General features: G+C 45.7%; 1 protein-coding gene across 1 annotated transcript; it reads right to left on the bottom strand.

Annotated features, from left to right (window-relative positions):
* Positions 1-971: 971 nt before the first annotated feature.
* On the bottom strand, positions 972-9,897 carry LOC103781081 (UAP56-interacting factor-like; the record flags this gene model as incomplete). Its single annotated transcript, XM_008948784.1, has 8 exons — positions 972-1,067; positions 1,812-1,923; positions 2,576-2,650; positions 2,737-2,780; positions 3,210-3,291; positions 4,130-4,254; positions 6,251-6,393; positions 9,754-9,897. Coding segments are annotated over 8 exons (821 nt in total), but the record flags the coding sequence as incomplete, so codon positions are not given.
* Between the last annotated feature and the right edge of the window lie 3,062 nt (positions 9,898-12,959).

Raw genomic sequence — 12,959 nt, 5'->3', positions numbered from 1 at the left:
GCGCATTCAGTGCTGGGTTGCAGCAGTGGGTGGAGAATGGATCAGGGATTCATAGTTGGTTCAGGGCTTCATTAACAAATGTCCAGGCCCAGCTCATTAACGTATCAGCCAATGTTTGTCAGACTGCTGTAGAGCCTGACCTCCCTCCTACAGCTGCTAGTTTGATTATGCCAGTGCTTTGAGCATGGGTGGAGATGCACCTATGAAATCCCCAATGCAGAACTACTGCAGCACTGGCAAACTTGATTTGGGCTGAGCCAGCCTGTCTGTGCTCTGCACCAAAGACAGTCACTCTGGCAGCACAGTACAGCATATTTCACCCCGTCCCTGCAACTGGGCCAGCAGCAGCAGTCAGAACAGCACAGCAAACCAAAGAGAAATGCAAGGTGCTTAGGCCTGACTATTGGGGCAGAGGGAGGAGGGGTCATACACTGCAAACCTCCAGGCAGGGATGCCTGCACACACAACAAACTGGGCAGTTACGTGGCTGCTGGGGAACGTGGGGAGCTCGAGCATCCCTGCTGGTGCCACTGCTGGGGCACGTCCCTCAGCCCTGCACATGCTCTGCTCCCCACTCTGTCTCCCACACAGGCAGGCAAGGTGTCTTCAAGCCTGTCCTACCCTTGGAACAATGCAGGGAAGGCTCCATGGCTATGACTTGGGTCCCCACTCCATCTTGCAGGAGTCACCCCAGCCAGCACAGGGTGTCCTGGCAGGGGTACAGGGCTGGTGGCTCCCTAGCAGTGCTCCCAGCAAATCTACCTCTGCTCATGTCCCACCTCCCCTGTACTCTGGCTCTGACTCTCATCCTGCCTCACCCCTGCCCTCAATCGTTCATTCATTCTGCACGTAAGGAAGGAGACGGCACATTGCCAAATTAGCTAACTCAGAGGAAAACTATTGAGTTTTATTGAGTTGCCCATTAAGGGGCCTGGACTGTTAGGGGCAGTCCCTGTGAGGAGTATGCAGTGCTAAGGCATGGTGACCGTCCGGCCGCTGCTCCTGGCTGCTGTAAAGCGCCTTTTATTCCGCAGACCAGAGAACCTCTCATCCAGCGTCAGGCTGGTCTGCAGGGGAAAGGGAAAGAAGTCAGTCCTGCATCTTGTAGCAAGGCATGGCCAAACTTGTAGCAGGGTATTGATTAGAGCCCATCAGTCAGGATGGTTCTTCACAGCCAGTTAGTCAATTAAACCACTCAGCACACGGAAACAAGGAGCTCAACAGACTGTGTGTGGCTGGAAAGCCTCCAAGCAGCAACCAGCCCCAAGATACTGGGTGTCCTCAGCAAGAACAAGGAGCAAGCAGATGGCATTCGAGCACAAGGCATCAAGTAAAACCAAACTGTCCAGACAAAAAACTCCAGTAATGAAGAATGTGCAGCAGGATTTCTGACCTGCCCCCGGTGCTCTTGGACCATACTTCAGCATAAAATGTGGCACCAAGAATGTCACCACAGCAAAGAGAGAGCAAAGCCCAGAAGTGCTGTATATCTCTGAGGAGTAGGGAGCACCAACAATGGAACAATTTCCCCCGCAAGGATCGCTCACAAGCAGCATCTCCCCACTGAGCAAGCACATGGACAGGCCAAGAGGAGCCAACAGTGGGGAAAATTGGGCTGAGTCTGTAGTTGCTGAACAGTCTTCTCCGGTGCCTTTGGTTTTGCGAGCTACCTAGCCTACAGGAACTTCCTCCTGGATTATGCTAGATAAACCCAACTGACAGGCCCCAAAACCTGAGTATGACGTTAACAGTTTAGTGGCAGGGCTGCTGCAGGGTGCAAGGTGCTGCCTGTCCCGTCGACAATCCTCTACCTGGTTGGCCATTGCACGGAAGTTGAATCTCAGCAGCACCCCTTTAGGCTGGGGCTTGGCCATCCGCGGTGGGGGCCTCTGGCTTCGCAGGAACGGGCGCTTGGATCCGGGCCTGGGGAAAGCACAGATCTGCAGTCACTCAGGATGCCAAGGCAGCTCGCTTCCTGTCATCCGCAAAACAGCTAGGAGAATAGGAGACACCCACATGCCCCATACATCCCATGACGTCACACGGCAGCTTGTGTGAACCTGAAGGGTGCCAGGAGAGCTGCCGCACAGGCTGAGTTCCAGCACTGTGGCACTTGTCACTTCAAGGCTATCATGGGATGCTCTCTGCACCCAGGACACACCAAGTGCCCTCACCTACCTTTCTTTCTGCTCCTAGCTAGATGCCAGGTCCTGCAGCTGCACCAGCTCAGGCCAGGGGTGAAGGTTCCCTCTTCCAGCTTCTGCACTCCTCTTACACAGTGAGTGTGCCCCTTTGGGGCATGTGGCGGTTCACCCACCACACTCTGCAGTGAGCACAAACAGCCTGACACCTACCACCCACTGTCAGCGCTTCCATCTCTCCTTACTCTGGACCATGGTAATTACTGTCTCCTCTCAGACACGCCGGGAAGGGAATGAGACATCGTTTGCTAACCATTTTGGGTCTGAACCACTCATTGCGCACACATAGAAGAAGCAATGCTGCAATAATGCTAAAGGGATTTGCAATGGCTTTTGTAGGGCTCCCATCCTAATAAATCACCTCATTTACTTACGTGCTGGTCTGGCCTGCCTGGGGATTAGCCACAGAAACCGTCAGAACTGCTCCAGGGCTGGGTTTCACTTGCCACCTGCTGAGACAGGGAGATGGGTCCAGCTTTGATTTGAGCATGAAAGAGCATGTCATGTTTGCAGCATGCCTTTGTTCACCAATTACCTTCTCATTCTCGGTGGTTTCCCTCCTCCATTAGCATCCATCTGCTGTGAAATATATTTTAAAAAGATATTTAAAGAATTAGCTTTCAGAAGCAGTTATTCCTTTTCCAGTATTTCATTTGGTATATCTGAATCACTCTTTCCTTGCATGTTGTCAAGTAATGTGCTAATTTGGACTTTCCTGCTGCCACAGCAATCTGTATGGAGTGGCTTTACCTTGCCCTGCTTGTGCTGCTTTATAAGCTACAAGGTTTACTTTTATCACCTGCCCAGACTTTATTTTCCAGCTACCAGAATATTAAGCTGCATTAAAAAATGTCTGTCCTGCAAATACTTCCCTAGGAACATATTCATTGTTAAAGTCACCCATCACTCCCAGTTACTTTTGGAAGCGAAGATACAAATGGACAACAGCTGGAAAAACTGAAGGCTTGTGAGCATCAGCAGGTTGCAGAAAAATGTCTCGATACTGACTCTTCTCTGAAAGTTGGCTTTGGAGAACCTCTGCTGCATCCGCTTCTGCTGGAAGACTGGTCCCCTGTTTAGCAGGAAAGGCCTGCTGGTGAAGAAGGAGAGAGAAAAGGACATAGGTGAATATGATGGCAGGTCTCTTCTAAAGTTTAATGCTGAAATACCTAACCCAGTATAGTATTAAAAAGTATAAGCAGCAAATGAGGCTGTGTGTTACCAAGTTCAGCCCAGCAGGTTTTTCTTCCAGCAAAGGGTTTCAGAGGAACTCATTTTTCTGCTCAAATGAAATAACAGCTAGTGTTTGTTCTGATCTCAGCTCATTAAAAAAAAAAAAAAAAAGAAAACACATGGAAGAATATCAGAAAAATATCTGGTCAGAAGGGACCTCTGGAGGTCATTCAGTACCTGCTCGACTCAGAGCACAAAGGCAGATTGCAACAGAGCTTCCTTTCAAGCTTGGAGAACACAAGGAGAACAGGCACCAAGACTGCGCCTGGCAGCTTGCCTTCTTCACAGCTCCTGGGGCACAGCATCTGCTCCTGCAGCCCCTCACCAGGACAGACTCCATCTCCCTGCCTATCCCTTACGGCTGGAAAATGTATTTCCTGCCTTTATGAAAATAAATGCTATTTCATCCTTCAAAAATTTTCCCCAAAGTGACAGAGGAAAAATTTAATAAAAACACCAAGGTCACGCTTTCCATGCTTTCTAAAATAAAATGACAGATCTAATAATTACTAACTATCAGCAAAAGGTTGTTTTATTTCAGGTGCTTTCCTAATGTACCCAAGGGTACTTTTCTCATGTTGCATGAGCACATGGCTGTAGCCACTCCCAGCTGGCACAGAACAAGAGCAGAGCCCCAGGTGCTCTTTTGGAAATCACCGGAAACCAAAAATGTCCAGAGTTACCAAAGATTTTACCTTCTTCCTGGGGTGTGGGTGCTGGCAGCAGCTGCTCTGAACCTCTTGGGGCCTGGAGGTAGCCGCCGCCGTCCCTCTGGCTGTCCACTGCTGCTGCTTTTGGTGAAAGTATTGTTGTTCTTGCCCTGAAAGAGCAGCGGGAGCTCAGCAGTTACCACCCGAGCACTGAGCAGAAACCTCAATGCGCAAAGAGGGAGCAAGCGCAAGCGACAGCACACAACTGTCCTTCCCTCTGCCTGCAAAGCCAGTGCAGTTATTTGGTATTTGCTTTGGCCCTGTCTCAGGGGAAATCCAGCTGCACCAAAGGGCAGATGGTGATTGCTGACACTGCAGCGATTCCCTTGCTGCTTTCGGACACTCTCAGCCCCACCTGCAATTGCTTCAAAGAGGGCTCAGCCCCACACTGTCTCTTTGCAGTCCCTGTATTCTCATTTTCAACTGTTCTTCCTTTCCAACTTCTACAGTCTTGAAACAGAAGAAACCTGCTCTGCAAGTGTTTTTTTCCCTTCTTTGCTATTTTCTTGATAGGAAATTCCTCATTAAATCTATTTAAAACCTGCTCTCTTCCATGTTCTTTTTTTTATCTCCCACAGGAATATTGCTATCAAGCAGTGTTGCTCTAGTCTCAACATTTGGACTTAGTGTACACTGTTGTCAAAAATGTGTGCCTTGGTTCCTGGGTATAAGACTAAAAGTACCCGGAAGAATGCTTCATTGTAATGGTGCAGAAACACAAAAAACAGCTCACAGACAGCATATCTCACACAAGCCAAGCATTATAGCTTTGCTCAGGTTTCTTTTTGGTCATGAACTCTTTCTTGTTTGGGTACGTACATTGTCTGATCCAAGCCCTGCAACATGAAGCACAGCAGAAGACCCCTCAGCAGTGTAGGTACCCCTGCAGTTACTTGTACAAACTGCCACAGGCTCTATCCTGTTTATTTCTGTGAACAACCACTATCACTGTTACTACCCACTAAGTGAGATGTGTTTCCACACTCTTCCCACTTGGTTTATTTCTGCAAAATGAAAGCTACTGCAGAATTATGCCTCATAGCAACTGCTTATTACTTTCTGTCAATACCTGGGCATGCTCAATATCTGAGTCATAGCAGTCTTTACTTTCAGGAATAACCACACCCCATGCGCATGCATGCTTAGTTTAGGGCTCTCTTATTTACACTCCCAGGACACAGCCATTAAATGTGCCATCATGTTTGCCTCACTGGTGTTTTTTTAAAAGCTTACTGAGCATACATGACCTCCTAGTTGAGTGAATTTCCATTAGTACAGAAAAAAACAATCCCTTCTCAGAGAGGACGATCTATCCACTTGACTTTCACCTTCTACACCAAGCCAGTTTAATATTAGTGAAACTCAGAAGAAAGCTGTAAGAATTACTTCAGTGCTGGTACACGTACCATCCTTCCCATCTCTTGAATCTTAAAAGTAACTGAAAACCAAAAGTAAGCATTTCAAACTTTTTCTAGAAGTGTTTTTGAGCAGAGACAAGACCTCAAGATTTAAACTTGAAAAAGGGGAAGCCATGAATGAAAAAAAAACGGATTTTACATTGAAGCACGTGGGCAATCTGACCCATGGCTGTGACAGTACTGGGAATCAGTGTCTCCAGGGTGGTACCCACTTGCTACTGAAAAGTATGTCTCTGAACCAAAGCTACCTGAAGTCAACAACAGGCTGTCCTCTAACTTCAATAGACCTTGAAAAATGCTCAGGATGGAGGACAAATAATGGTGAATCTTAACATACCTCCTCTAAATGATAATAGTAAAATGAGATGACATGGAATTTGTTTTTATGGAAATCCTTTTAAATATTTTAAGAAAACATTTTTAAAAAGTCCTTTTTGTAAAACCCATGGGAACTGATTCAGTAAAATTATGCCACGTCATAAGCTTATAAAACCAACTGGAAAATTGCTATTTTATATACAGATGCATCTGTAGTCACCTATGCATACAAGTGCTGTGCTCAGGCATATAAAAGATGGCGCCTGTAAATTTTTCATGTAGATTGTTCTTTGGGGTGATCCAGGATCATAAAATCCAGCAGAGTTCTACATGACATTTGGGAACAGACACACCTTCTTTACCCTCTTACCTCTTGAGCTGATGTCTGGCGATTTAAAGGGCTCACTCCACTCAGTGCAGCAGCTGCTCTTCTCCTGGGACCGGGCGCAGTATTCCTGAATTGCCTCCGAGTGTATTGTTGTTGTCCAAACCCTCTTCTGAAACAGTTAGGTCCTAAGAAAATAAAATCTTATTTTAGCATCCTTCAAAACTTGATTTAGAATTACAGTTTTGAAAATGGATTACAGGGTCAACTTAATATGATATAGGAGTATCTATATAAATAGTGATGCAAGAATCACAGTAATTTATTCCAGAAAACTAAATTAGTTTTGCAGAACATTGCATAACTTATCTTTCCAATGTCTCATGAACATTCTTATTATATGTAGAGCTGACAAACACATTATTTGATTTGAAAGAATACAGAAGAAAAAAGCCTTCCACAATTCTGGGTCCTAATAAAGGCAGGAACAGTCACATCAGGAAACCTGTCAATCTGTTGCCAGAGCTCACATTGCTATGAATTAACTGTAGAATGGAAAAAGCCTTTTGATACAGATACACAAGTGACTCGAGTATTCAGAAGCAAACTCCACAGCAGCCTGAAATAGCTCAGTGTTCACATTATAGCATTTGGTAAGTGAAGACTGGACCATAATTTTTATATATATATGTATGTAAAACATTTATTTTTTTAGCTTGACATGTCCTTACTTACTGCATATATTGAAGAGGGCATCTTCTGCTGCTGCTTTACGTAACTGCACTGTATGGACATAGCAACAGCACATCTTCCGTTAATGTTTTCCCCTAAGCCTGTTTATGATTTTGAAGTGTGCTGAAGTGTTCAGCAAGAGGAGACCACCCCATCAGACCTCCACAGGCACAGTGCATTAAAGTCTAATTTCTCTACATGATAAACTTGTGTAGTCATAATGAAGCAGATACCTTCCTTTGCTGTACCAGTGAAATGTGCACACATACTCAGAAGACTGTATAAATAAATCAGGCACAAAGCAGTGCATGGGAGAGGGCAGCAAGAGTGCAGTTAAATCCTGGACCATATAGCAGAACCTTACTGATGCAAACCACAGAGCAGGTAGGTGCTTATATTGATCCTATACCATTGATTCCTACATCACAACGATTAATAATGACTTGGAGCAATTAGACAGGAAGAGTTGTGAGGCAGCAGATTGCTGTCAGGGGCCAGCACTGCAATGACTAATGAAGACTCCAGCCCCAGGGGGTAACCCTGGTCAGCACCAGCATGGGCTGGTTCCACTACAATACGTGTGAAGATGATTTTAGCTGCTCTGACTGTAAATTAAAAGGGCACCAGGGTCTGGCTGTGGGAAGCACCTCCTGAACAGCACACTGGGGTGCTTCACTCCCTGCAGCCAGAGGTGCTGGCTGGGATCACTGACAAAACCACAATCCTATTCACAAGCTCTGTAGGACCAGTAGTTATCTTCTTTGCAAATGATGCTCTCTCACCACAGAAGTACAGGTATGTGAATGTTCCCTTCTTGACAAACACTCCAATTTCGGCAGTCTGTGTCTTTTTGACCAGATGTGGTCTCACTGTGTTCAATGGCCCTTTCTTCCCTCCTGGTTCTATGCCCAGAGTTTGTTTTTCTCTTTCTTGTTCCTTTCAAAAACCACTCTGGGCTTGCCCTTCTCTCTTGCCTGTTTGTGAGACCACCCTCCTGTGGGCAACCAAGCCTTGCAACACAGTTCTACTGCACCCTGGAAACATCTCCTCTGCAGCAAGAGAGACTAAGCTCAGCTGCCTTTCCTGGATATTTCGTCAGTGCAGTGGGAGGGACTGATGCAAAAGGCAGCCCTGACGAGGAAATCATGCCCCTGTCAGTCATTTCATATTAGAGAGCCTCTGCTCAGCAGCGTGCTCAGGCACAGCTCAGCCAGTGTAAATAACTAACAACAGAGCCATCAGCCCCTGAGGGGTACCCCGTGTACACCAGATGGGGACCAAGGCCTCAGCCTGTCATGTATATCCTGAAGTGTGACACATGGGAGGCTCCATCTCTGCAGAAAGTCTGGCAGATATTTATCAATGAAAGAAATTTGAATAAAACCCCTCAGCATCAGCAGCTGTGGAAGACCCCCACTGTGTTCGGGTGCATGCTCAGAGCCTGGTGGTAAGCACACCTGGGTTGGCCAAGGGACACCTCTGCCCAGTAAGTCCAGTTTGGGGAGGAACGCTGATGTCCAATAGACTCTTTTTTCTGAAGAGATTTGAAATTCAAATTTCTTGTCATTAAAAATCATCTTTTCCCCACAGGGGAGATGGTCTAAGCCATGCTACAGGAGGAACAACACCACTTTGCTTCCACAAATTCTCTTGCTGGTTTAATCAGCATAATACCCTTGTCCATCTTCTGTCATGATAATGCTAGGCTGTTCTGATCATCATTTTGATAATGCTTATGTCTCAGCCCAGAAGGGACTGCATTTCAGCACGGACCTAAGTGAAATGAGCCCCTGAAGAACTGTGGGCTAAATTCCCAGGTGTTCTGAGCTTTCTCAAAATTTCTATTGACATCAGCACCACACAGCACAGTGGGTCTTTGCACCTGACAGGGCTGAATTCAGACTCAGTTAAAACCTATGAAATACTAGGACTAGTAGAAATAATTCTATAAATGAACAGTAAAGTTTCTTCCTAAGGAACAGATTAAAAAAAAAATTGTTTGACTTACTTCACTCTGCATGCAGTGGTTGGGGGTGGAAGAATATCAAAGCCTGTGTTTTTGACAGAAAAATCAATTTGCAAAAGGCAATTATCATAATTCTGTTTCAAAACCGAATGATTTTCAGTAAGGCAATATGTGGTGGAAACTGAAAATATGAGAGTGGGAGACAGACTGCAGGCAAGCCGGATTGCTCCCAGCAATCCCACTGTCCTGATGTCCTATTGTCACTCCAAGGGAAGACTGCAAAGACATCGCTGCAAAATGTCACTAAAATCTTCAATTAAGTGATTTAGCAGTAATTTTTTTTTTTAAAAAAGGTAAAATTTTGATAAGAGATGGCACTTCATTCAGCACTTTGGTTTTGTAGATAAAAGCTAGTGGAACGAAACACATTAGTGTGTTATCACTCAGTTTTATAGAAAAACTCATCATAAAAATAGCATGGTTGGCAAAAGTGACAAATTAGCTCCAATAGCTGAGCTATAAAAGACAGTTACTGGAAGGGTAATTTAAGTGTGTTCTGGAAAAAAGAGGATTATAATTAAAATATGCAAAGCCAAAAAGAAATAGAGAGTAGATATTAAGTCACTTTGAATTAGTAAATCATGAGGGTGGAAGGGAGAGAAATAGATGAATATATGCTCTGAAAGGGCCCTGATATTCCATCATTGCTGAGAGAAAAGCTATTCAGAGCCCGAGTACATCTTATACACACATAGGAATTAGATTGGAGAAGGATTTAAGAGCTGTATTTTGTTACACAAATGTGCTTTCCAGCTTGGCAGGTCTCCACCGTCACAAGGTGTGCACCTACCTTGCAAATTCCTCTGCATCCAGGCATGGAAACGGGGCCGCCCAAACCCATGTGCTGAATTCCTGTTCTTGACCTGCTGCCTTTGCCTGTCCCCCGTGGCACTGGCATCTGTTTGCTCTTTCCTGTGGCGTTTTATGATGTCATCTAGATGGCAATGGCAAAGGGGAAACCCATAAACCCTGCACTTTCTACCAACAGCGATTCCCACTTTTGGTGCTTGCAATTGTCCGCAGTAAAAATGGAGCTTGTGCTTCTGTGAACTACACTGGACAGACAATAAAAGATTAAGCTTAGCTCAGAAAGTGTAGGATCAATTTACTCAGCTCTTGCATGCTGGAGAGTAGAGTGCAGCAAACTATTCAAAAGTGTGCTACCATCTGGCACGTATCCACCATATATAGTACAGATTAATTACTCAATGTATTTAACCTAAAAACAGCTGGAAAGGGATGTATGAACCACACAGCAAGGACTTCTTAACTTCTACCATTGTCTGGTGAAGCAGAGAGGGAGAATATCCCAAATACAAGAGAATTGCGCAGGGGATGTCTGCTCTCCCCTGAAAAACTTGGATACTCCCATATAGACCTGTCTGCACAGCACCACGGGAACCAGCTCTTGTGGTTCACTTTGAACATATCAATTTGATTTTCATGCTTGCACTGCTGCCAGCAGCAGTAAGATGTTTTGGGAACCCTGCACAGCTCTCTGGAGACTGGAAGGAGCACCCAGCCAGCTCCTCTGCTGCTGTAGCATAAGCACTGGGACCAGTCAACAGTTGCCTCTCACCTCTGAGTGCCCTTCAACACCCCAACTCAAATGGGCTATAAAGCAGCCTGAGAGCAGGAAAACAGATCCAGGATGTCCTGCCAATGTCCCAGGACTTGCTCCATCCAAACTTCTTACCAGGCAGTTCTGAAAACATACTCTGCTGAACTCTTCCCATGAACTGCAAGATGTTTCTCGCTTTCTTTGCAAGACACCATCCAAATGCAGTTCCCAAGGTGCAGAGCATGTATGAAACAATCAATTATTTTCTCTGCGATTTAGACACTTTTGCTTTAAAAAGTATATTTACTAGTAGCACTGAGAAGATGACACAAAATTTCCCCTGAAGACATTTTGCCACTGTGCTTCACCAGTTCAAGCCCAGAAAAGCATAGGCATAGTTGCTACAACCAGCTGCACATCCCCTGAAGTCACTTCAAGGAAGTCAGTGAAGTGACAACAGAGAGAGCACAAGGGACACAAAAGAAGGTGACAGTCCACCTGCAGTATCCAGAGAATACCTGACAGGGTTTTCAAAATTCATGCCCATCCCGAAGAAGTTCTTAATTCTTTAAAATACAGCACTGGTAGCTGAGGACCATTCACAAAATACATTCACATGCACAGCTCTATCAAGAAACAGCTCAAAGCCCCCCAGTTCTCAATGAGTTGGTTTGAAATCAAAGAGATCTTCTTAATTCAAGCTGTTCTGAGAAAGAAGAAAGGCAAAGGGACATCTCATCAATTTATATTTTCCAACAATTTCTTCTTTTAACCTTAAATCTTCCAGAAAATATTTAGCAAGTAATAAAGCCACATCTGTTAAGCTCCAAGCAGGACGTTTTAACTTTTAACAAATTCCAAATCAGGCCTTTTCCCCAGCAGTGGCTACTCCAGATCTGTAAGGAATCACTGGAGTGGAAGTACAGAAGTGCCATTAGCTTTCAATGGGTGATTATCGTTAACACCACATCATACCTCCAGCACTTGTCATCTTCTATCAAGAAACTCTCATGTCCAAACTAATACAAAGCCCAGGGAAAACAAATGAGAGTAGATATAAGAATAAGCTGTGTGACTGCTTTTGTGATTTCTCTATCAAGTCCACCAGGAAGGGAGCATGCTGGGAGCAGCTGGGCAATGTTCTTGGTATGAATGCACTAATGTTCTCAGCTAAGTGTGCCTTTGGGGCATGTGCTATCTGGGGCATAGACTGCTTTGAAGCATATCCACAGCATCCCTGCTTACTCTGCAGGGAGGTGGATGCAGGCATCCAAGAGTGGGCTATCTACAATGCAAGGAAGAGCTTGCTGGGAACAGAGAGGAGATGGAACGAACGCTCAGGTGCCTGGTCTGTCACCTTTCAGTGTCTTTTTTTTGTTTGGGTATGAGTTGCCTTTTGTGCCCATAATGATAGGGTTAACTGAGCAATGTAATGGAGTACAATGTAAGGCTGGAAGAGATACTGAGAGGCCATTTAAGGTACTGCTATGCCCTCAAAATAGATCTATCAGTGCAGCTTTAGAGTAACTCCTGCAGTTTCCTGTGACTGCTAACTCCCGTAAGGCCCAACATATCTGAAAGCACATTTTTGTGCGTGCACTTCATGATAAAAGTACCAGTTCTTCACCAGTGGTCATTTTCTAGTTCTCTCTTCTGCCCTGAGTAAGGTGTATTCTGGATTGTATATGGAGGTGGACCACAGGAGGTCTGACTGAGGGAAGCACTAAGGGAGAGCAAAACCAAAAATATCATGTCAGCAAACAGAAGAAGGGCATACAACAACATGGGGGGGAAAAAAAGACAATCAGGGACCCACTATTGCTGTAAATCCTCAAAGCACCATTAAAATAAGGATGTGTTGGCCAAGGGATCAGTTTGAATTTGCCCTGGAAATCATTCTGCTATTCCTGACAAGTGGCTCATTGCTGGGAAGAAATTACATAAGGTTTCAGTTAAGAATCTGACTCATTAATACAAGGTGCTGGTGGATCGTCCTTCCACGGCAGACGTGTCAACACAATAATCCTCCAAGATCTATCGTCCCAGCGTTGGAGCCCAGGCCCCTGGCGTTAATAAAAGCGCACTTGTTTATGCGCGGTTCACATCCCCAGTGCCAGAGGAATGACGAGCAACACAAGCACGCTGCTATAAATAGCCCGCGCGCCCGGGGACACGTCTCATCTTTATTTCAACCGAGGGCTTCTTTACGTAAGCCTCTCCAAACCGCACCGCTGGACACTCTCCCCCCCGAAATCACGGGGTGCTGCCGGCAAAGCATACAGACGGGTTTGAAGCCGTGACTCCTCTCCCCCGTCTGTTTCTTCGCCTTTTCCTGCCTGCTCCCCCTCCACCGCAGCTGGGGGCAGGCGTACCGGGGACACTGGCACTGCGGGGCCGCGGCACGCTCCTGGGCCCGACTCTACCGACCCCCCCAA

This window comes from Merops nubicus, unplaced genomic scaffold (assembly GCF_000691845.1).
Source record: "Merops nubicus isolate BGI_N331 unplaced genomic scaffold, ASM69184v1 scaffold40781, whole genome shotgun sequence".
In the NCBI taxonomy this organism is placed as follows: Eukaryota; Metazoa; Chordata; class Aves; order Coraciiformes; family Meropidae; genus Merops; species Merops nubicus.
This window is presented reverse-complemented; position numbering and strand designations above follow the sequence as displayed.